Source organism: Lissotriton vulgaris, chromosome 12 (genome assembly GCF_964263255.1).
Source record: "Lissotriton vulgaris chromosome 12, aLisVul1.2, whole genome shotgun sequence".
NCBI lineage: Eukaryota > Metazoa > Chordata > Amphibia > Caudata > Salamandridae > Lissotriton > Lissotriton vulgaris.
In genome coordinates this window covers 630,643,373-630,668,804 of record NC_141700.1, presented here as the reverse complement: position 1 = coordinate 630,668,804, position 25,432 = coordinate 630,643,373, and the positions used below count along the sequence as shown (strand labels likewise).

The 25,432-nt window shown below is 46.6% G+C and overlaps 1 protein-coding gene across 1 annotated transcript in view; it reads right to left on the bottom strand.

Annotated features, from left to right (window-relative positions):
- Positions 1–25,432, bottom strand: part of FANCA (FA complementation group A) — an 850,506-nt gene that overhangs the window by 810,011 nt on the left and 15,063 nt on the right. Inside the window, exons 2-3 of the mRNA XM_086945786.1 lie at positions 12,101–12,213; positions 4,058–4,154 (exon numbers count right to left, since the gene is read on the bottom strand). Of these exons, the coding sequence (XP_086801912.1) occupies positions 4,058–4,154; positions 12,101–12,213 (210 nt within the window). The remainder of the gene's footprint in view (positions 1–4,057; positions 4,155–12,100; positions 12,214–25,432) is intronic.

The following is a 25,432-nucleotide window of genomic DNA, read 5'->3' as shown; positions in this document are numbered from 1 at the left end:
ACCCCTAGGTCACTCTCTATTTCACGATTCTGTCGCTCAAGCATCTCCACTTTCGCCTCTGCGCGAGTTAGTTCCTCCCTGCGCTTCATGTGGGCAGACGCACACCAGGAGATAGCCACTCCTCGCAGAGTGGGCTTCAGTGCCTCCCACAATGTGGCCGTACCAGAGACGGAGCCCACGTTGGCCGAGAAATACTGGGCAATGATTTCTCTCATATGCGCTGTGTATTCCGCGTTCTGAAGGTGCCACACCGCCATGCGCCAGCGAAACGGTTGTCTACCCCTGCCTATGTCCAGGTCTATAAACACCGGGGAGTGGTCCGAAAGGCCCCGGGGCAAAATCCCCGCCGCCATCACTCTATTAGCCATCGCCCTGGGAACAAAGATATAATCAAGCCGGGAAAAGGATTTATGTACCGCAGAGAGGTATGTGAATCCCTGAGCCGCCCCGTGGGCGCGCCGCCAGGTGACGACCCAGTCCAGCCCTCTCACCAGAGAGTATAGTTTGGTAGGGAGATCGCGCCTATGGCCAACCCGGGACCCATCCGTCCCCGTGTCCATGACTGCATTCCAGTCCCCGCTCACCACGGACAATACGTCTGGCATATCAGCCCATAGGGATTGCAGCCTCTTGATCAGATTCCACTGCAATGGGGGAGGGGCATAGACACTGCCCAAGATCAAAGAATCCTCCCCGACCCTACCCCGGAGAAACAAGTAGCGCACCTGCATGTCGGTCCACTGCTGCTCGAATGTATAGAGGACTCTACGATGGATCAGAATAGCCACACCCCGCGACCCCCTCGTAAAACCAGCGTGGAAAACCTGCTGGAACCCAGAGCGCTGTAGACAAGGGGCCTTTGTGCCCATAAGATGTGTCTCCTGTAGCATGAGGATATCAGTCTTCACCCTCTTTGCATGGTGAAGTATGGCCCCCCGCTTGATCTTGTCCAGGGCCCCACGAACATTCCAACTCAGAACGCGGAGGCTGCTCTGCGTCCCCCGCCCACAGTCAGGAATACTAGCCATAAGGGATGGCATTGTAATTCAACACAAGTACTGAGCCTCCGTGGCGTGTGTGCAATCGGTGGAGGACCTGCAGTGTAAGTGCGACCTGTAAACAAGAACAATCCCCACCCAACAAACCCCACTCCCCATACCTCCAAAACACAGAAGTATCTGTCGCGGCAGGGCTAGTCCCCAATCCCCAATGGGGGAATGGGCACTGCCCCAACTAATGGATCCCCAACTCACAGCCCATGACTCCCTGGCCGGGCTCCCATCAGCTCAGCCTGACGGTAAGACAAGCCCAGTTCAGAACATCCTGGAAGTCAGTAAATGTATGTTCGCAACACAACTCCAGCATCCCCCATTACGGTTCCAGTGTTTGACTCCCCAGGACCGGTCCCCTCCAGGAAGAGGCGCTACAGATCGCGAGCGCCGCCGTGATCGTGACCATCTGTTGCCCCTCTGCCGCTGACCACGGGGGCCCCCCAGGGCCGGATCACTTAAGGACGAATCCCACTCTCTGCCAGGCGGCGTTTGGGGTCTCACTTGAACAGTCTCTTCCGTCCACTTGAAGACTTCTTCCGGAGTATTGAAAAAGTGAGTGCAGGATTGAAAGACCACTCGAAGGTGGGCCGGAAAAAGCTTAAGCTCTCGCAGACGGGCCTTAGCTTCCATAACAGATTGACGCTGCTGCTGGACCTGCCGCATGTAATCAGGGAATATCAGAATACAAGCATTGTTGAAAAGAAAGGGTTCTTTGACTCGGGCCTGTTTCAGGATGGCATCCCTGTCCAGATAGATCAGGAGTTTGGCAATGACCTGCCGTGGGCGGGCCCCTACCGGGGGCTTCGGCATAAGCTCCCTATGAGCCCGTTTCACCACAAAACATTTGGACATAGCCTCAAGGGGGAGCAAGCCCTCCAGCCAGGTCGTAAGAAAGAGTTCCATGTTTCCCTCTTTGCAACCCTCCAGAAACCCAACAAATCAGAGATTATTGCGTCTGGCCCATCCTTCCGCATCTTCCGCTCTGAGTGTGAGGCCCTTTTGGGTGGTCTCCATTGCTGCCACCTTCCGCTTCAGTTCCGTCACGTCATCCTCTACCGCTGATATGCAAGACTCAGTTTCTGTAAGCGGGCCACCGCGTTCCGCAGGTCCTGCCGCAGCAGCATCACGTCCACCCAACCGCCCCTATCTTTGCATCCAACATGTCCCTGGATTGGTTGATAGCGTCCATGAGGGCCGCATTGTCCAGCATCGCCCCTAGTTGGTTCCCAGATGCTCCAGTCACCGCTCCCGGGCCTTCTTTTCCAATCTTGACATTACAAAGGTCACCAAGGAACTGGAGAAGAGGTCCTGGTGAATCACGACGTTTGCAAGTAATCTAAGCCTCTTCTGGTATAAAAGCCTTGACGATGGTGTGCCCTGCATCTGTGGCACTATGAAGAAGAATTTTGACATCATCCAAGGCATTCAAACTGTCTAAATTACCATCGACTGCAGCACGGCAAAAGCAAAACTGGTGGAACACACAACAACTCATTTGTAAAGGTCTCCACTGCTGTTCATGATGCAAATCTGATGCTCAACAATGCAACAGAAGAACCTCCCCTCAAGATTTTCAGCCACATTCTAGCTGGATATCATGCATCCTGACCATGAGAAAGTAAAGGCTCTTGCGTACATCTCCATTACTAAGAAGTTGTTTTGTCCATAATTATTGTGATGACCAGTTATTGTGAGCGATACATTCTAAATTTTACCAGCCTCAGCGGTATTTTGATACCTAACCAAGTAGGCACATGAACACAAGTGGCCAAAGAAATGCCAGTCAGCATCACGACCCATTCTGTCAGGAATTACAGAATATAAGAAATGTGCTTATTTTGATCCCATGTTGTACATTAAAATCAAGTAGATCGATTCCTGGTGGTACTGGGTGCCATATGGTCTCAAGAAGATGCTGAAGGCCCAATACTGAGTTATTGCCTATTGCAAGTCACAGCCAAACACACATGAAAAAGGGCACTCTCAGCATGTCATATGGTCTCAAGAAGATGCTGAAGGCCCAATACTGAGTTACAGCCTAGCTCACAGCTTGATACGCACGAAAAAGGACAATCACAGTAAGGTCACAGGAGAGAAATGCTTTCAATCCGGCTACCTGGAGGAGCCATGTCTCATGGCACAAAGACATTTGTCAGATGGTCCTGCTATTTAATTTGCATCAAGGCCTCATACCAGCATATGAAAGGTGTTTTTGTAATGGGTGGCGGGGTATTGGGGCTGACGCTCCATAGAGCATGGCATGTAGGTCTCATGGCTCCAAGAGATCCCGCTTTAGCCTCACAGATTTGTAATTTCTATGGCAAAAGAGACAATTGTTAATTGGGCTCAGTTGGGAAGCCCAGTAGTACAGTCAGATGTCAGTTATTCTCAGCCCACCACTATTATTTAGGTATGGGGGATGAAGTGTTGGCTGACATTTGCATGATTTCTGGTGCACCCACCATGACATATTTCCTCTGTGATTCCCTTGGATGTGCAAGTGAGAACAAGGGAAGCAGAGTCAGGGCACAGTGAGGCTGCCACTCACCAGCACTCTTTGATTTCAGGTCTTCTGTCCGCCCGTATGCATGTGTTATGAAAAAATGTGCATGATAGACATCGGATTAAGGGCCTCTACTTAATTACAAGTCAACCCTATAGTTATTGATAGTTAGCAATGCCAACAACTCAATTCAATAGGTTAATTTAATTCAACAGAAGGATTTGGGTGTAGTCTACTTTGCCAGTGGTTAAACAGTGTGATGCTATGTTTTGCTTATTTATGGGTGTTATGGCATGTCACATTCAGATATTTGCTGACATATTTTGATTGTACTCTTGAGGAGGACATCTGGCCTGAGGCATCCCACAAGAAGAGTGTTGGATCGGAGAGAAAAAACACAGAAGCCTTCTCTGATCACGGTTTGGTTATTACAATGCTTTTACCATACATTTCTAGAAACAGAATCTAACACCAAATGTAAACATACCCAGTTTTCACTCACCAATAAACGCGGCAGGGAATGCAGGAGGGGTTTTGGAGTATCTAGGATCCGATGACTTGTTTGGACAGACAAGTTTGTTGCATGGTGGACTTTCAATCTACCAAAGAACATACCCGTGAGTATTGGCAATTAAAAGGTGCAGGAATGTTTTTCAAAATCAGAATATATACCATTATTTAAGCTGCTTTTACTTTATAATAATCCCCATCTTTTTTCAGGAGAAACTGTTAACTATGCCATCCTAAATTTCTGTTAACTAATATCAGCCACTTAAACATCAGAGGAATTGAGTAATCACAAAAGCCGAAAAATAAAAGCCAGCATTGCCTTCTCATGACCTTCCCTTCCTCTGAGCTACTCCTACTTGCACTCCCAATGTTGCATATTCTTTATGTCTCACACTCTTTAATACTCTACAGGATCTACCTCTCACATAATTAATGCTCTAGGGTGATTGCACGGTCAGCTCAACAAAAAAACAACTAACTTCCTGGATGTACATTCTTCTCGTCACTCACTGCATCAGAGGCGGTGACACCCTCTGTCGTTTCTTTATGGGAAAAATCGATTTGCCAACTTTTTAGATCTATGGCAGAACTCAAGGAAGAGTTGCTCCACCAGCATTTTTAAACTCTCTTACTGTACTTTTTTTATGTCTCAGATTCTTAATGTCTCGCACTCGCAATACTATGTATTCTTAAAATTAAATTTTCGAGGTGCTAGCCTTCTCCTAGTCTCATTGACAATGCCTGGCTTTTCTTCTTCCCAGATCCTACAACTCTACATATCATCAAATACCTTGGAGAGTGGCATATGTTCCCAGTGTTAATGCCTGTCTTTTCTTCTTTTCAGATTCTGCAACTCTACATATCATCAAATACCTTACGGTGTAGCATATTTTGAATATAAAATCTTACATCCCCATCACAGGCCTAGCTTAATCATCTCACTGCACTCAACGTTCAACCTACTATCGTGGACTCAGCGAAATCTTTAGGCTTAACCCTCGATTGCAATCTCAATATGCAACATCATATCAACAATGCAACGAAGGGAGCTAATTTCCAAATCAACACATTGCGGAAGCTGAAACCCTTCCTCCCAGCAAATGACTTCAGGACTGCAGTCCAAGACCTAGTTATCACTCGAGTGGATTATGGAAGTGTTGCCCTCTGTGTCCTCCCCATTTCGACAACTGCACCCCTAAGAGCCTCTATTAATGCTGCAGCGAGACTAATCGGGGGCTCAAAAAAACACTCACACATCTCTCCAGACTTAAAATCCTTGAACTGGCTGCCATACGAAGCCAGAATACACCTGAAAATCGCATGCATGACACACAAGGCTATACACCACAACACTCCCAGTCACCTCGCTCAGAAACTGACAATCTCGGGTGGCTCAAGAGCCACAAGAAGCGCAGAAAATCTTCTTTTGAAACCTCAAAGATTCCACAAGAAAAAAACACATAAACGCTCCTTCTCAGGGATGGCGCCCAGGATCTGGAATGACCTCTCTCCAGAAATCAGACTTATCTCATCCACAGCATCCTTCCAAAAAGAAGTAAAATCGCTCCTCTTAGCTAAATTCACTTGAATATAGACTAAAGAAATCTCGATTTTTCCTCCCATGACTATGTACAGCCAGACCACCAATGTACCGTTCTACCTGACCTTGTTTCTATTGTTAACCATTTGGTCATCTTTGCACAAAATGACTTGTTTAATTATTACTCCTTTGTCTTTTTATCCCATTTGTGTGTAAAGGGCTCTGATATCCGTAAGGATCTTGTTTGCGCTCTATAAAACTTTCAAATAAATACAGTGTTGTGGTTTATTTTATGGCACCCGCACTTTCAGTGTCTTACATCTATAAGCTTACAATCAATAACTTTGAAATGTATCGTCTGCGTTCTCTAAACCTTACATTCTTAATGCCATAGTTTTACATGTTTCACAAAAACAACATGCCTTATTTTGAGAGGCCAGACAATACAAATCCTAACATTTTCTTGCACGCTCACATATAAATGCCTTGATTTTTTGAATCCGAAACCGGTCCCAGGATGCTTGTTTCGGGTCCAGGGAAGACATGGCTTGGCAGTTCGGGCTGGACTGTTCCCATGAGGCACAGGGTCAGACTGATTTGCATATGGCCATGTCTGAACTGGGGTGGCAGAGTGAGCTAAAGAATGGTGATGGATTAAACCCAGATCAGTTGACTTGGGGTGGATGTTTGATTTGCTCAAACGCTCCGTCCATCATCCCCTTTTGTATCGCTTTGTTCGCCCTAAGTTGGCAGGGTATGCTCAGACGTGAGTCCCTTGCTCACTTTGCCACTGGATTCAAGATAGCCTGGCTGATGAGGATTATGAATCCGAAACCGGTCCCAGGATGCTTGTTTCCGGTCCAGGGAAGACATGGCTTGGCAGTTCGGGCTGGACTGTTCCCATGAGGCACAGGGTCAGACTGATTTGCATATGGCCATTTCTGAACTGGGGTGGCAGAGTGAGCTAAAGAATGGTGATGGATTCAACCCAGATCAGTTGACTGGGGGTGAGTGTTTGATTTGCTCAAACGCTCCGTCCATCATCCCCTTTTGTATCGCTTTGTTCGCCCTAAGTTGGCAGGATATGCTCAGACGTGAGTCACTTGCTCACTTTGCCACTGGATTCAAGATAGCCTAGCTGATGAGGATTATGAATCTGAAACCGGTCCCAGGATGCTTGTTTCCGGTCCAGGGAAGACATGGTTGGCAGTTCGGGCTGGAATGTTCCCATGAAGCACAGGGTCAGACTGATTTGCATATGGCCATGTTCACTGGGGTGGCAGAGTGAGCTAAAGAATGGTGATGGATTAAACCCAGATCAGTTGGCTGGGGGTGAGTGTTTGATTTGCTCAAACGCTCTGTCCATCATCCCCTTTTGTATCGCTTAATTTTTTGGATGGCAACTTTTAGCCACTGCAATGTCAACATTTTATTCAGCTGCCCAAGACGTATTCACATTTTCTCAACTAGGTAAAATGTATATCTTTAATTTCATTTCATTCAACTGTATTCATTCAATACATTCCTTTTAAACACAATTATGGATTTCCGCTAAGGTAAATCCCATTTCTATTTACGAATGTGTAACTAACAGAACAAAAATTGATTGTGTAGAATCTTTCTTTTTTTTGCATAACAACTTAGTTTTCTGACTCTGACAAAGTTATATCCTAGAAGGTAATATGTGTTTATGTGGAAAAAGTGGAGGCACTGATCTGAACGTTAACAAATGAGTTTAATGTTTTTCTTTAATGTTTTCTTGGCATCCTACACAATGTCTCTAAAATAAAGGGCTGGTCCAACACTGTATTTCTACAAAGAAAGACTATCTTGTATACAACTTCATTTTCTTTAAATATACAAATACATCTAATTGCCAAGAAAATTATTTTCTTAAAAATCCTCAAGAATTTCTTAGATTCATGTGGAATGCCACAGATTTGACTATGTGGTTTTGATTATTTCAGAATAAACAAGGAGTTAAGACCAATCTTACAATAAACAGCAGCTGCAGTTTTTTTCCTTCAATATATTAGATTTACTATTTCTGATTACAGGAATTCAATGGGTGCTTATTTTTATCATTCCATTATTTAGATCTCAACTATAACACCAATGTATCTTCTGATTTTTTTTTAAACAAACTTTTATTAAGGATATTTAAGACAACTGTAATTTAGTGTGTTTAACAAAACAGATACAGTTTTAAAACATGTCAAAGCATGTTGTCTAGCAAAAACAGGGTAGACTACATTTAGATTAGGATTTAGAGAGTGCCTTAACACCCATAGGTTTCTTGGTGCTAGGTTAGGCAAGAGAAAACTGAAACAATAGATGGGAAAAGCACGTTAAGTAAACTGCAGTGTTTTAAGAAGTTTCCTAAACATCAAGTGATTGGAAAAAGATTGAAGCGACAGTGGAAGGTGATCCTAACAACAGGGTGCTTGGAGTGAAAAAGAGGGTGGCGAAGCTGCTCTGATGGAATTGGGGTATTAGTAGGATTTCAAATCTGTGATTACCAATTGGATATAATGCTTATAGTTAAAGGTAGCATTATAGTCAATTGGTAATCACACAGAGTTATAACAAATTCATGTTGTGTGGTTTAGAACACCCTAAAGAACCAAAAAACGGATGGTATGATTTGCCCCTTTGGATTAGTTTAGGAGGGTTGCATTAAAAGTGAGTTTTTAAACTTTTAAATTTTTCTTTACAGAAAATGGCAATTCTATTCTGCCTCTCTCTTAGAGAAACCAGTCACTCGAGCAACAAGACGCAAATAATAATCATCCAAGTTGTAGTTATTTGACATGTATATAGTACATTATTTGCAACTGCTATGGCATTTCAGTCCTTTGGTGTTCGAAGGATGACCATCCAAACAGTACTAGGTTTTCTTTTGCAGACAGGAGTTAGATTGTGTTTACGGAAATGTGCACTCAGGGTAGATCAAAATGTACTTCACAGTCTTAGGTGTATGCGTCAGATTTAATGTGTTGTGAGACTGGCACACAAGAGTTTTACCAAGTCCCTTACATGTATTCTCGGCCACGACCCGTTCCTGGCAGATATGGGTGATATGGGGCAGTTAGTGCCCTAATCGCTAGTTAAGGTCATAATCGGTATGTGTGATGCATGCATGCATAGATTTACATCTAAATGTGCTCTCTTGTAAGACAGTGTCTGGTCTGCCTTGATGAAGTCCACTGAGCCGGGTCTGGTGGCTCAGTGGACTAAAGCAGCCACTGCAGGGGCCTGTGTTCGACCTCGTGGTCACAGGTTCAAATCCCGGCGGGTCCACGCAGCCTTTCAACCATCTGAGGTCGATAAAATGAGTATAATTGAGTTGGGTAACAATAAACATCTGTTATTCAGCGCCAAGACACCTACGGGTAATTGTGCGCTTTACAAATACACCTGTCATGTTATGTTATGCCTTGATGAACAGTGTTGTTATGAGCATGTGATACCCAACTACACAGTAAATCAGTGTTGAGTTCCAACATGTGTGTTATGTTTTGTCTACTGTATGGTGTTATGTAAAAGATATGTAATTAGAGATGCATGCCGTTATGAAATCACCCTACTTATGATATACCCAAAAAATAATGTGCTGGCTTAAAGCGCTAGGATACTAACATTAAGTCACTGATTGTCTGAAACAAGAAAAGTAAGTTAAAATCATGTAGAGTAATGATCCCAGGACATGTTGAATTGGGCAGGTTTGGGGAACATTGTCTACTAAATAGATAACGTTGCTGACATTTGGCAATCTATATTAATTCTTTATGGATTTGTATGGTGATGAAGGTTTTACTACTGGCTTATCCATCCTCTGGTGTGGAGAGCCAATGTTAAATAGAGAAACCCCCCTCTTGTTTTCAAGACGATTGGACAGCAATCCAAATCTAATTATCTCAAAGCTTCTTGTCTGCTGCAGTAGCGACGCATGCCTATATGCTGGGGAGTGGTCTGTTTTTGGGTTTCGCCTGCCGAAGGCTGCGCTCTGCGCAGCTTTTCGACGCAGGCGAAATCCATTGATTACAATAAGGACTTCAGGAACGTCCCCCGGCTCCCATTGGCTAGCTCCATAAATGGAGGCTAGCCATTGGGAGCCGGATCTGTCCGTCAAGGCCGGACCAGATTCGGGGGCGTTCCCGCGATTTTTTCGCTCTCCACCCACTTCGGATCGTCATTGCGGCGGTGGGTGGGTGTTATTTTTTTTTTGAGTCGGCCTGTTTTCTTCTTTTTACTATTGTTTGTTGTTGGAGTTGGCTGCAAGATTCGAGTTCCCACGAGGCAATCAGGTAAGGAGCATTTTGTTTCTAAATGTGTTTTCACTTTGTAAGCATATGTATTTTGTTCTGTGCCCGTTCCCGCCCCCCCCTCCCGCTGTCCGTGTGTCCGTTCCACCCCCTCCCCGTGTGCCCGTTCCCGCCCCCCTCCACTTTCACTCTCCGTTGTTTGTTTGATCTCGATTCACGTTTCGGCCTCAGAGGAAAGATGTCAGGGTCAAGCTTGTTATTTGATGGTTTGTGAGGGCTTTGTTACCCATTGTGAGTTTGTCTCTCGTCTGGAGCATGGACGCATTAGTGTGCCCTTTCTGTGCTCCCCCGTCTCCATTTTCGTCTGTATCTCATGTGCTTCTCTGCCCCCACCCAGTGCTCTGTGTTGCACTGTCTCGCCATGTGCTTCTCTGCCTCGCCATGTGCTTCTCTGCCTCTCTTGTATTCTTTCTTTCACCTGTGTTGCTTCCTCCCTGTCTCCATGTTGCTTTGTCTCGTCGTTTTGTGTTCACTTGTGCTGCTTTGACTTTCCGTGTCCTTCTCTGCCCCTCCATTGCTCGTCTTTCCTTCACCCATGTTGCTACCCCCTGTCCGCATCCTTCATTTTCCTTCTCCGCCCGTATCCCCCGTTCTCTGTTTTGCTTCTGCTCTCAACCCTTGCATTTTTTTTGTAGTTACTGAGTCAACTCGGTGTGTAATAAAATAAAAGCCTATGTTATTTGTAAGGGTGCGCTTGCAATTGTTATGCACACATGTCTACCAAATGACACAGCTGTAGGCGTCAAACGTTTTTTCTTTTCAACTCTTTAACATAAGACTTGGGCATTTACATTTGCACAGTCATCCTGCAGGCCATATTGTAGGAATATGACAAGGCCCTAACATTTACATAGAACTCAAGAACTCATGATCATTTCTCTTATGTTAGTGATTTTATAAAGTGCAACATATACACCAGATGCCCGGACAATAAGAAGAACTAACAAAATGTGCTGCTGCTTGAGAGAGAGAGCCCGAACCTCCTGATGACCAGGTGCCACTGGATTAAACGCATAGTTTTCATCATTGCTGGCCCCAAGGCAGACTTTGAGCATGAAGGGTATGCTTGTGTCTTGCTCTTGCTGAGACCTGTATACAGTAAGCAATTGCAAAGACACTTCTCCATAGGATGCAGACCCATTAATAGTTTGAGGAGGGCGATCACATGGAGCCTAAATTATAAAGCCCTGGTGGAGGCTAGTCATCCTTGGACTTGACTATCCAAACATCATATTGTTTCTAGCATCTCTTCTTAACGATACACACGAGGTAGACGTCATGTAAAGGGTGAGCTCCGGGTTCTTTTTAAGAAAGCATTTGATTCCTCTTTGTATTGCATTGGTCGTGGATAATACCTGCTGCATGTGCTTTCCTGTGGTTTCTCTTATTGCTGCTCTCCTGTTCCATATGTTCCAGCCTAACATCAAGTACCAAAGCCACTTTTTCCCAGGACAGTGGCACTCCCTGCAGCTTAAAAGTCCCAAATTCAACAGGCCAGATCAATGAAGAGGGAGCTTGGATGATTTATTAGGGCTGATGCTAATATATGCGAGATTAAGATATTTCTTTCTTATTTTCTACACAGAGTTTCTTCTTTCTTCTTTATTTCTATATCGCTTTAACTGCTGCTCTTCTCTTTGTCGTTATTCCAAAATACTTGACTGTGCCTCTTAAAAGTGTTCAAATCTTATGGATGCATCTCGTTACATATGGTACCCACAATCACTTCAAGTACGTATGTTGTGATCGGTAGTCTCTGTCACCTGCTATACATTCCACCATACAGTTTAAGATTCTTTTTTGTATTTGTATTCATCCATTTACACCCTTTTACGTTAAAATAGCTATAGCTTTACTGTATAGTTGCTATAAAAGCTTATAATATGGTATAGTGTGCACTTAAAAAAAAATCACTCCACTGCAAACAAAAAAGCATGAATAAAAAACATTGCCATTTACAATGCCAGTAGCTCCAACTCCAACAAATGTGAGACCTATTGCAATGTAAATAACAATGCCATTTATTTATAAGTAAAAAAAAAAAAAGAAATGTCATGAGCAATGCCAATAGCTCTAACTTTTCCAAAGGCGAAACCATTGCATTGTAAATGCTTGTTCTGCATGGGTGGCGGCTTTACAGGGAAAGGGGCTGTGAGAGGACCATCCTCACCTCATCCAGGAGGTCACTCAGGTCCTGGTGACTGTTCAGCAAGTAGACGGCAGATTCTTGAAGCCTCTGGGTGTCGCTAACACCTTCAAACTTCCGCTTGCTGGCTCTGCCCGCTAGGGGTCACAAACAATACCAGTCAAGATTAGAAAAATAATTTTTGTCGAAAAACACCATCTGCATCATTCTCTAGTGTATGATATCTTTAAACAACTCTCAATAAAACAAGTACTTTTTTATTGGAAGCATGTGCCACACAAATACAAAGAAAGAAACAAGGAAAAAGAAAGTAAGAAAAAAGGAAAAAGAAAGAAAGAAAGAAAGCAAGAAAGCAAGAAAGCAAGAAAGCAAGAATGAAAGAAAGAGCACATGCCACTATCTAAACGTGCTTGCAGTAATGTTTTAGAAGTTAAAAAGACAGACAGCAGTAGACTTAATATCCATCGAAAGGAAAACATGGTTACTATAGGAACAAAGAACATCGCTCATAAGGGGTGCTGATCAGGAGTGATAGACCCCACACCCGACCTGCGCAAGGGATCATTTTTTGCGATACAAAAAAACACAGAAACCGAGTCAGAGTTAAGCTTTTTTGGCAGCAGGTTTGGCTCTCTAGCCTCTACCCACCATCTCAATTTCAGCTCCCCTGGCACAGCAGATCGAGGCCGGCCTTGCATGATCTCCCACCCTTCTGTGGACGTGCAGCGCCCCCAACCTCAGAGGAGTGGAATGTACAAAACTGCACATGCATGCGTCTAGATTTTGTATATGGTTTATTGTTCAAGTAGGATTTGATCCTGAGTTTGCCCCTCATCACAAAAAAATGATGACCTCTACACCTTTTTAAAAACTAAAAGGCACTGGAGAATGTAAGGAGGGTGCACTACATCTACTGCATCAGCTCCCTGCGCACTTAAAAAATCCAATATTGGTAGAACATTGTTATTTCCTCACATTTACATATCATTGAATACCGGAACTCGCTGCCAATTGCAATGTGCTGTCAACATGCATTCACACACTCCTCCTAGCATAAATGGCACCACATGTCTGGGTGGGAATAACATACATGAGAGGTTCCAGGCAAAACCACTATCATGTAAAGCCTGTTTTCCAAAGAGCTTTTTGCCACACATTTATAATAAGCAGTTTTGGGCTATAATTCGCCTGGCACCCAGGCAACATATCAAACACTAGCTACCTTTGAAAAGTACCAAACCTTAGCAATCCAGCAAGGTGTACACCACATATTGATACCCAAATGCCCTGCAGAACTGAAACTACTGCAAATATATACTTTTTCCTCATTTTTACATGCTGCCAAAGACTGAAATGTGTTGCCAGTGGCAAATCCTATCATTATTAATCCCCACACTTCTGGTAACAATTGCGCTAAGGTATGTTTATGTGTGAGCACGATACAGAAAAGAAATGGGCCAAAACAGAGTGCATGTGAAATCCACATTCATTTAACCTCTACCACGCTACCGCGTTTTACCGCTGTGCGCTGGAATTTCAAAAATGCACTGTTTGTGACAAAAGCCAGCTCGTCATCCGCGTAGCGCAGGAAACGCCCATGACGAGCTGGCTTTGTCATCAGCGCTGAAGGGGTTGACATGGTCTCTGTTTTAGACTGTTTCTGTGCTGTACAACGGGCTCACCCACACATGTGGCCCTCCAACACTGTTTCATGGGGAGAAGCCTCCTGATTATAAAAGCAGCAGGTTGGTCCTGGTCATCATTTGTCTGGGATAGGACCACTCCTATCCCTAGCTCAAAGGCATTGTCAGGGGCTAGTGGTGAACAGAGTATGAAACCAGAGCACTGTTTGTCTATAGTCCAGTTTTTATTAAGTTTTACTCTTAAATAGGGATTTTGTAACAGTCCTTCCTTCTTGGGGTTGTTCTTGTTTCAGGGAACTTCAGGGTTTGGTCCGATGTCCCGGTTCTTGTGGCCTCAGGGAAAAGAAAAAACAAACAGGTTCACTGATGTGCTCTCAGCTTTAAATGTAGTGCTACCTTCACCAAATGAAAGAAAAGGGGGTGTGTCTTTAGTGTAAGGGTCACCGCGGGGCCTCCCGCCTCCCCAACCGTGCTACCTCCCACCTCCCCAAACACCCCACCAGAATGTCCTTTTTAGCAGCACTTGCCTTGGGCTGTGGCCCAACTCTCGGACCACAGCAGCAGGACCCGTGGCGTCTTCTCCCTTCAGCCCACCGGGTATGGACGCAGTGTCGGGAACGTCGCTCAGTAGTACTCGCAGTGCGCTCTCCTTTCTCCGAGTCTCCTCTGCTTCCGGGTGTTCCGTAGCCGCCTCTGTTCTCACGCTCTCCACTCTTCGGATCTCCGCTCTCACGCTCTCCGCTCTTCGGATCTCCTCTGCCTCGGCTCTCACGCTCTCCGCTCTTCGGATCTCCTCTGCCTCTGCTCTCACGCTCTCCACTCTTCGGATCTTCTCTGCCTCCGGGTGCTCCGCAGCCTCCTCTCCGACCTCGCACACCGTCCGTTCCATGCCTCCTCCTCTTATCCTTCCTGGTTCCGCCGGCTGACGGGACTCCTCCCCCTTCCGCTGTTCAACTGCTAGACCGCGGCTGTTGACTTCCTGGTTCTGTGTTCTTGGCAACCAGGAAGCGGTGTTTCTTTCTTCCTCGTCCGCTTCGGAGTGCTCCAGCCGCTCCTCCTCCCCACACATCCTCCCCCTCAAGAACGGACGGGGTGGCCACTCGGGGTATGGATGACGGGACAGGTAGTCAGCACAGATCTGTTTGGACCCAGGAACATGCAGGGTCTGAAACGAAAAAGGTTGCAATGACAGGAACCACCTGAGGATACGTTGGTTGGTGTCTATGTTCCGAGCTAGCCAAGTGAGGGGAGCATGATCAGTTAGCAAAGTGAATGAACAACCCAAAAGATAATACTGCAGGGCCTCCACCGCCCATTTGATGGCCAGACACTCTTTTTCAACAGTGGAGTAATGTACTTCTCTAGGGAACAGCTTCCTGCTTATAAATAACACAGGTATCAGTTCACCCGTCTGATCGGGTTGTTGAAGAACCGCCCCTAGGCCAACTCCTGAGGCGTCCGTCTGCAACACAAAATGTTTTTGAAAGTTTGGACACCGTAGGATTGGCGTGGAGCATATCACAAATTTAAGTTTTTGGAAGCTGGATTCGTGTTTTGGTTCCCATGTCCTGATGTGTGTAGGTCGATTGTTGGCTAACAGGTCAGTAAGGGGTTCTGCGAGAGTGGAAAAGTGGGGAATGAATCGCCTGTAATAGCCAATAAATCCAAGGAACGATCTGACATCCTTTTTCGTTTTGGGGCTAGGTATCGCTTTAATGGCTTCCACTTTACTCATCTGGGGTTTTAGATGGCCACCTTGAATAGTATACCCCAAGTAATGAATGGAATCAGTGGCCAACAAGGATTTCTTAGGATTAATTTTCAGGCCGGCGTTCTGTATGGCTGTGAATACTTCGAAGAGATGTCGTAAGTGTTCCTCCCAGGATGTGCTAAATATCACAATGTCATCGAGATATGCAGCCGCATAATCTCGGTGGGGTTGGAGGAGGCGATCCATAAGCCTTTGAAATGTAGCGGGGGCCCCATGGAGGCCGAAGGGCAACACACGGAAATGGTAGAGTCCTGAGGGGGTTGAAAAGGCAGTTTTTTCTTTGGCTAGTGGGGATAAAGGGATCTGCCAATATCCCTTTGTTAAATCAAGAGTAGTCATGTACGTTGCTGCTTCTAGCTTTTCTAGCAACTCATCGACCCTTGGCATCGGGTATGTATCGAATTTGGTGACGCTATTCACTTGCCTAAAGTCGATACAAAAACGTAAACTTCCATCGGGTTTCGGTACTATCACGATGGGAGAGCACCAGTTGCTAGTGGAGGGTTCTATGATGTTGGCCTCTAGAATGGCAGATACTTCCTTTTCTACAGCCTCCCTTCTAGCTTCGGGTATTCTATAGGGCTTCTGTTTGACAATGGTGTCGTTTAGGACGACAATGTCGTGTTGTACCATTGAAGTTAATCCGGGTTTGGAGGAAAAGAGACCAGGGAACTGTGCGAGAGTGGCCTCGAGTTGGGTTCTTTGGGTGGGGCTTATTACCTCTCCTATGGGCACGTTCTCCGGGGAGGTAATGGTAGTGGGGATTATAGGAATGCCCAGGGGTGTCTGTGTGGTTACCAGTAAAGAGGACTGTCCTTTCCCTACCTCTTCAGGGGGTTCTACCCATTTTTTTTAACAGATTAACGTGGTATATTTGCTTCCCACCTGGATGTAAGGGTTGAAGTACGCTATACGTGACAGGGGTTACCTGCTTCTCTATAGTGTAAGGTCCTTGCCATTTGGACAACAGTTTATTGTCGGACGAGGGAAGGAGTAGTAACACTTTATCCCCTGGTTGGAAGGTCCTTAACTGGCTATTGCGGTCGTATAGGTGTTTCTGGGACACTTGGGCGTCCTCCAAATGGTCATGGACCATACCCCATATATGAGAAATGGAACTTCTCAAGTCAGCTGCATATTGGGGTAGAGGTTTGCCCTCCTCTTCTTCCTCCTCCCACTGTTCTGCGGCCATATCTAGTAGGGTTCGGGGTCTCCGGCCGAACAAAACCTCAAAGGGGGAAAACCCGTAGACTTTTGTTCGTGAGTCCTTATGGCAAACAGTATAAGGGGTAACTGATGGTCCCAATTCCTTCCTGTGTCTGAGATGACCTTGCGGAGCATGTTCTTTATGGTCCTGTTGTACCGCTCCACAAGGCCATCTGTCTGAGGATGATAGGCTGAAGTCCGTATCTGCCTGACGCCCAGGATTTCACATATGTGTGTCATTAAGCGAGACATGAAGGGGGTCCCCTGGTCCGTGAGGATTTCCTCAGGGAAACCCACTCGGGAGAAGAGGGTGATCATAGCCCTGGCTATTACCGGAGTAGACACTGAAGACAAAGGAAAGGCTTCGGGGTATCTACTGGCATAATCAACAATCACCAGCAGATATTTATGGCCTCTTGCTGAGGGAGTTAGGGGCCCCACAATATCCATACCCACCCGTTTGAATGGTACATCAATAATGGGGAGAGGATGTAAGGGTGCCTTTTTGATAGCAGCGGGATTGGAGAACTGGCACCGAGGGCATGCAGCACAATGTTTAGCCACATCCCTATAAACACAGGGCCAATAGAATCTGGTTAGAAGATAAGAAAGAGTTTTCTCTTTGCCGTAATGTCCTCCCCCAGTATAATTGTGGGCGGGCTCCAACACATGTCTACGGAAGGCTAGCGGCACAAGGAGTTGGGTTGTTACCTTGTCACCCTTTCTGGTGGCCCTATACAACAAACCCCGTTGTATATGAAAATAGGGTCCTACCTGGTTGTTGTCCTGTTCTTGTACTTGTTCCCAGGCATGCAACAAGGTATTGTCATCCAACTGGGCTGACCGGAAGCTACGAGCAGGTCCCACGGTATCTGCAGGGGTCATAGAAAAAACAGATAACCGTCCTTTCATCTGGGAATACTCAGCTTTATCCTTTCTCTTTTCCTTTCGACTCTTACGGTCCCTCCCTGCTATCCCTTCAACATCGCTGTTCCTGAAAGGGGCCTCCCTCCACCAATTCATGGAATCTTTCTTGGCTTCATCAATATATTGATCGAACTTGGGGTGATCAGTGCCTATTATAACGGCCTCTGGCAGGGAGGGTAAAACGCCCACTCGGCGCAATTGGGGGTCATTGGATACCTCCAGCAAGACCTCCGCCACCGGATATTCTTTGGTATTACCATGAACACAGATCACATAGACAGTCTCATCTTTTTGTAGCTGTTGGGGATGGACTAGTGAGGTGTCAAACACAGATACACGACAACCAGTATCCAATAGGGCTTGTTGTTTTTTTCCATTGAGGAATACTTCTCTTTTATACTGACAAGGTCCCTTGCCTATGACGTATACACGCCCTCTGGAATACCCTATCTCCATGGGTTCGGCCGTTGGGCTCTATGGGGGCAATTTCGGGCTATATGTCCCCACTCAGAACAATGATAACACTGGGGTCCCTGTGTACTGGACCCAGATCCGGGGTTGGCCGGCCTAAACGGAACGCGGGGGAGGAGGGGAACCCTGGGTTCTGGTCTGCTTTGGGGTCTGGGAACTAGGGGTCGAGGGTTGGGAATGGGTGCTTTACTAGGGCTTGTGCGGAATTCAGGCGATCTGTGATAAGCACAGGCTAAGTCCACCGCTACAGTTGGGGTAAGGTTGGGATGTTGCCTAATCCAGGATCGAGTGGAAGGGGGTAAGGCATCCAGGAATTGTTCTAGGAAGACTTTTGCCATCAGATCTTCTACGGTTGTGTTAAGGGGAGTCAGCCACCTTATGCCTAAATCCTGAATCCGATAGTACAGGGCTCGTGGATTATCTCCTGGGTTCCACCTTTCTTTCCTGAATTTGGCCCTATAGTACTCTTGGTCGCACCCAAGTGTCTCGAGGATAGCTTTCTTCACGTCCTCATATGATGTCCTGCCTGCTGGATTCGCAGCTTGGTACGCCACCTGTAATTCGCCTGCAAGAAGGGGAGCTACATACTGGCTCCATCTCTCCTTTGGCCAGGACGCAGTTGTCGCGACACGTTCAAAATTAGTAAAAAAATAGTCCGGATCCTCACCATCCTGGAATTTTTGTAGTACAGAACTGGGCACATTGGGATGGATGCGAGCAGTGGCTATAGCATCAGTAAGGCGCAGGATAGCCGTATCCTGTACCTGTTGGTTGGTAGTAAGAAGGGTGGCTTGTTCCTTTAAGGCTTCTTGCAGGGAATCCCTTTCTGTCTTGGCAGTTTGAAGCTGCTGTTCGAACACCAGTTGAAGGTCTCTGCCCCACTGCTAACCGAGTGATAATGTTTTCCACCGGGATAGGCATGGGTTGTGTCATGGCGTCACCTGCCAATCCCACTTCTGACACCAATTTTGTCAGGGGCTAGTGGTGAACAGAGTATGAAACCAGAGCACTGTTTGTCTATAGTTCAGTTTTTATTAAGTTTTACTCTTAAGTAGGGATTTTGTAACAGTCCTTCCTTCTTGGGGTTGTTCTTGTTTCAGGGAACTTCAGGGCTTGGTCCGATGTCCCGGTTCTTGTGGCCTCAGGGAAAAGAAAAAACAAACGGGTTCACTGATCTGCTCTCAGCTTTAAATGTAGTGCTACCTTCATCAAATGAAAGAAAAGGGGGGGTGTCTTTAGTTAAAGGGTCACCGCGGGGCCTCCCGCCTCCCCAACCGTGCTACCTCCCACCTCCCCAAACACCCCACCAGAATGCCCCTTTTAGCAGCACTTGCCTTGGGCTGTGGCCCGACTCTCGGACCACAGCAGCAGGACCCGTGGCGTCTTCTCCCTTCAACCCACCGGGTATGGACGCAGTGTCGGGAACGTCGCTCAGTAGTACTCGCAGTGCGCTCTCCTTTCTCCGAGTCTCCTCTGCTTCCGGGTGTTCCGTAGCCGCCTCTGTTCTCACGCTCTCCACTCTTCGGATCTCCTCTGCCTCCGCTCTCACGCTCTCCGCTCTTCGGATCTCCTCTGCCTCCGCTCTCACGCTCTTCGGATCTCCTCTGCCTCCGCTCTCATGCTCTCCACTCTTCGGATCTACTCTGCCTCCGGGTGCTCCGCAGCCTCCTCTCCGACCTCGCACACCGTCTGTTCCATGCCTCCTCCTCTTATCCTTCCTGGTTCCGCCGGCTGACGGGACTCCTCCCCCTTCCGCTGTTAACTGCTAGACCGCGGCTGTTGACTTCCTGGTTCTGTGTTCTTGGCAACCAGGAAGCGGTGTTTCTTTCTGCCTCGTCCGCTTCGGAGTGCTCCAGCCGCTCCTCCTCCCCACAGGCATCTTCTGCACAATGAATTGCTTGGAGTAGTCTTGAGAATAGGTGCGGAGCACATTGTCTTTCAAGGTGTCAAAAGCCTTTTGACAGTCGACTGTCCAGTTCACTTTCTTGAACATCTTCTTGGAGGTAAGTTCTGTGAGGGAGTCACAGTGGACCCATATCCCTTCACATACCTCCTGTAAATAGCCCATCAAGCCCAGGGATGCCCGGACTTGGGTTTGGGTTGTTGGAGCCTCCCAGTTCAGAATAGTCTGTATCTTGGGCTGTAAAGGTTGCACTTGGCCTCCACCTACAAGGCGGACGAAGTGTACAACAGTGCCCTGCCCTATCTGGTACTTGATTGTATTGATAGTTATGCCTGCAGTCTGCAGGGCCTGTAAAACCTTCCCCAGGGGACCAGGTGAACCTGCCAGGTGGAGCTAAAAACAGGAGTATCATCAAGATATCGTGCACTAAAGGTCTCCAACCTAGCAAGAACTTGATTCACCAACGTTTGGAAGGTGGCACGGGCATTCTTTAAACCAAAGAGCATCACAGTGAACTTATAATGCCCATCAGGTGTAGAGAATGTGGTCTTTTCTTTGACTCATGGGGCCATGCCAATCTGCCAGTACCCTGCTGTTAAGTCAAAGGTGCTGAGAAATTGAGCTGCTCCTAGTTTATTTATCAATTCATCAGCTCTGGGTATGGTGTGAGCATCTGTCTTGGCGACAGCATTGAGACCTCTATAGTCCATACAGAACCTCATCTTTCTTTTTCCACACTGGGGGTGATGTTTGGGGACTAAGATCACTGGGCTGGCCCAGGGACTATCAGAGGGTTCAATAACCCCTAATTCCAGCATCTTGCTGACTTCAGCTTTGATGTTCAATCAATCATGGGTTTGTTAAAGCGCAACTACTCACGCGTAAGGGTCTCAAGGTGCTGGGGAGGAGGGGGTTCCAGTCCATCAAGGAGGGGGTCTGTCGTAGAGCCAGGTCTTGAGGTTTCTTGTGAAGGTGGGGAGTGATGTTCCTGAGGTGGAGCGGTAGGGCATTCTATGCACTGGCCGCGAGGAAGGAGAAGGAGCGGCCTCCTGATCTGATCTTTCTGGCAATGGGGACCACGGCGTAGGAAAGCTGGGCTGATAGTAGGGTTCTTTGGGGTGCGTGGAAGTTGATACAGCTGTTGAGGTATGCTGGTCCAGTGTTGTGAAGGGTTTTGTGTGCGTGGGTGAGGATCTTGAAGGTGATTCTTGCCCGATGGGGAGCCAGTGGAGTGTGCACAGGTGTTGGGAGATGTGGCAGTGTTGTGGTAAGTTGAGGACTAGTCTTGCGGCGGCGTTCTAACTTTGACTTGGTCAGACTGTTGATAGATTTTGCTTTTGACAGGCAGTGTCCACATCATGGGTACACCAGTGGGTCTGACCAGAGGTCAAAGAAGAGCCTGACCTACTGTTGTAGGACATGCCTGCAATCAGCCTGCTGTTGGGCTGTGATGGTTATTGAATAGATAACTTTATCAGCTGTCCCATCTTGTGGGCTGTAGGAGAGGAGGTCAGTTAGAGTTTTGCTCTCTTTCTCCTGATCCTCATCACTGACCAACAACATGGGCACATCAGCCCTGTCACAATAAAGATTCAGGCGGTACACATGGATCACCCTCTTTGGTTGCCTGCTAGTGCCCAGATCTACCATATAGGTGACCTCACTATTTCTCTCTACAATAGGGTAACGGAAACTCCATTTGTCATAGAGGGCACTTTGTGCCCAGCCTCAAAAACCCACACCTGTTGCCCTGGTTGGAACTCCACCAGTGCAGCTTTTTGGTCATACCACAACTTTGAGCTGTTGACTGGACTCAAGGTTTTAGGATGCTCTTTCCATGTGCTCTGCCATCAAGGAACGAAGGCCTAGCACATAGTCCACCACATCTTGTTTAGATTCATGGAGAGGTCCCTCCCAACCTTCTTTTACTAGTGCAAGTGGTCCTCTCATACGATGGGCAAACAGAAGTTCAAAGGGGGAACACCCTACTCCCTTCTGAGGCACTTCCCTGTAAGTGAAGAGCAGGCATGGCAAGAGGACATCCCATCTCCTTTTGAGTTATTCAGGGAGCCCGATGATCATGTCCTATAAAGGTCTTGTTGAATCTCTCAACAAGACCATTGGTTTGTGGGTGGTAAGGTGTAGTGAATTTGTAGTTCACCCCACACTCATCCCACATGTGCTTCAGGTATGCAGACATGAAGTTGGTAGCTCTATTTGACACCACCTCCTTAGGAAACCTTACCCTGTTGAAGACAACAATGAGGCCCTTGGCTACTGTAGGAGCTGTGGTAGTCCTAAGGGGAATTGCTTTAGGATACCTGGTAGCACGATCCACTACTACTAGTATGTATTTTTTTCCTGGGGCTGTGGGTGGTTCCAGTGGACGCACTATGTCCACACCAATCCTTTCAAAAGGAACACCAACCACTGGTAGTGGAATTAAGGGGGACATTGTGTGGCCACCTGTTTTGCCACTGGCTTGACAGGTGACACAGGCGCTGACAAACTCCTTTACTTTCTGGGACATCTGAGGCCAGGAGAAATGGCTGACAAGCCTTTCCCAAGTTTTGGTGTGGCCTAGGTGCCCAGCTAGGAGGATGGCATGGGGCAAAGTGAGTAAGAATTCCCTATACAGTTGAGGTACTACCACTATACTAGTGGTTCCAGGATTGGGGTCTCTGGCCTCAGGGTACAGGAGTCTCTTCTCCCAATAGACCCTGTGGGAGCCACTGACATCTTTATTTTCCTGGTCAGCAGCTTGGTGTCGAAGGCTCTCAAAAGTGGGACAGGCTTGCTGTCCAAGGCACATCTGTTCCCTTGAGGGCCCCCCTGGGCACAGGAGCTCAACTTGGTAAGGTCCAAGTTCCATGGGCTCAGTTCCATCTGGGACTGACAAGTCATCTCCCTGAGGATAGGGGTCCTGAGCTTGTTGCTATGTAAATTCTGGTACCCCAGTCTTCTTACCCTTTCTCTTAGGAGGGTGGGCAATCCTTTCAGGTTCCAACACGCCTTGTTCACCCTGAGCTTGAGTTTGTGCTCTTGCCTTCACACACACTATCTCAGGGATTTTCAGCATGACTGCATGTGTCTTTCGTTACACCTCAGCTCATGTTGAGGTTTACAGGTCATTTCCTAGCTGACAGGCAACTGTTTTTTGGATTTTCCAGTTGGAAATTGCTCTGGGGAACCAGTGTATCTATCCCAATAGTGACACTGGCACCTGTATCTCTCAGGGCTTCTATCCTAGTCCCATTCACTAAGGGGTATTGCAAGTACTTTTTCAAGTTAGGGGGCTAGTTCGCCAAAGTGGCTCCATCTCCTTCAGATAAAAGAACAGCCTCAGTGTGAACCCTGATTTGATATGGCACACTGTTGATCCCATATGAAAATGTGCCATACCAGTACTAACTGGGGTGGGGGGGGGGCATTTTTATTGGAACAGGCAGTATCTCCAGTAGGGTGTCCAACCTTACTTCAGATACGACACCAGTCCTTTAAGGGATCACATTTTTTCCCTCATAACCACTAGTGGATTGAGAAGACTTCTGGGACCCAGCCTCATGAACAGGTTTTTGGGGGTCTTTAGAAGACTCTTGGTTTTATCTGTGGGGGGGGGGGTTCAACCCTTTCCACTGGGGAGGTTTTCTAACCCCTTTCTTTTGGTCACCCACAGTTTAAGTTTGATCAACCTTGTCTTGACTCAGTAGTCTGCCTTCTTTCCCAGTTCTTGGGGAGAAATTCGACCTAGGTCTACCAGATACTGGTGCAACGTTTCATTAGTGCAATTACTTACAACATGTTCTTTCATCAAGAGATTGTAAAGCCAAACATAGTCATGCACATCCCTTCAAGTCAACCAACCATCTAGTGTTTTTACTGAGAAGTCCATGAAATCAACCCAGGATTGGCTTGGGGTTTTGTGAGCACCCCTAAATCAAATCCTATACTCCTCAGTTGTGAGTTCAAAGGCCTCAATCAGGGTGCCCTTCATGAGGTCATAGGACTCGCCATCTGGCCCAGTGTGGGTCATTAGTCTGTCTCTGCAGTTACCAGAGAACAGTTCCCAAAGTAAAGTGTCCCAGTGTGACTTCTTCAGTTGCCTCATTACACAAGCCCTCTCAAAGGCTGTGAACAATTTAGTGATGTCATCACCTTGCTCATAATTGGGGACAATCCCTCTGGGGATTTTAGGATCATAAGAACTTTCTTTCTCCCTAGGTTTGAAATTGCTCCCACCATTGATGTGGGGTATGCCCATCTCTCGTCTTTCTTTTTCTAGAGCCAGGAGTTTGGACTCTACGTTTCATTTCTTGGTCAACCTTACTAGAAGGTTGTCCTCTTCACTGAGGCTGTCCTCACTGCTCTCACCAACACCTGGCCCACCTGTGTGGGTTCTAGGTGCTATGAGCACTATCCTTGGAGTCAGGGGGCATGTTCTCCCTATTTAGTGGTGGGGGTTAGATGAGATACTCCCCCATCACTGGTTTCATCTATTTCTGAGGGGGGATCTTCCCTCTCAGAAGGGTGGTCCTTAGCATAATCTGCTAAAAGCTCCATGAGCTTGGCCATGGAAGGATGAATATTTTTAACCTTGCACAGAGACCTTAACTCTCTCATCTCTAAATGAAGGTAGGGGATGAGGTTGAGCTGCTCAACCACAATCTGTGCATTAGAATTTTACTAATAGTGGGGATCTTTTTACCAGAGGTCAAAAACGTATAGAATACGTTTACCCCTACTGTAGTCAGTTTAAGACTTTTGAAGTACTAACAAGGACTTAAACAAATCCCTAGGAAGACTTTTTAAAAATTCGGAACAAATGTAAATTCAAAACATGAGTTAGGTGTTGACCAAGTAGTCCAATAAATGCAAATTTGTAGACCCCACCGCTGATCCACCAATGTAGGAAGCTGGCCTTGTACATACTATACCAAAGTAAGGTATACTGTGCACAGAGTCCAGTAGATCCCCAGAGGTATAGCAGAAGCTAAAGTAGATAATACCTTACTCTCTTTTTTATTTAGTAGTGTTGTTGAGCAGTCGGGCTTATCAGAGGGGAGTGTTAAGCATTTGTTGTGCATACCCAGGCAAGAAATTATGTCAAATTGTGTTAACTCACTCACATTTAACACCACAATTACCCTTTCACACGGGGTGAGAGAAGTGGGAATCTATCTGTTTTTCCCCTCTCAATTAGCATAAAGTGCCTCTCCATCCCCGTCCAGATTTTAGCTTAACCCCGAGGACCCTCTAATAAACATGTTGGGGTACCAACTGGTTATTTTATCTTCACCCACACTCACCACTTGGACCACACACACACCCAGAACTGCGGCAACTCCTAAAAGATCTCAATCAGAGTGCCCTCATGTAGGGCCCGTGAGGGACTGCAGCGCCACCCCCACGAGGAGCAGTGCCCAATGATGATGCTT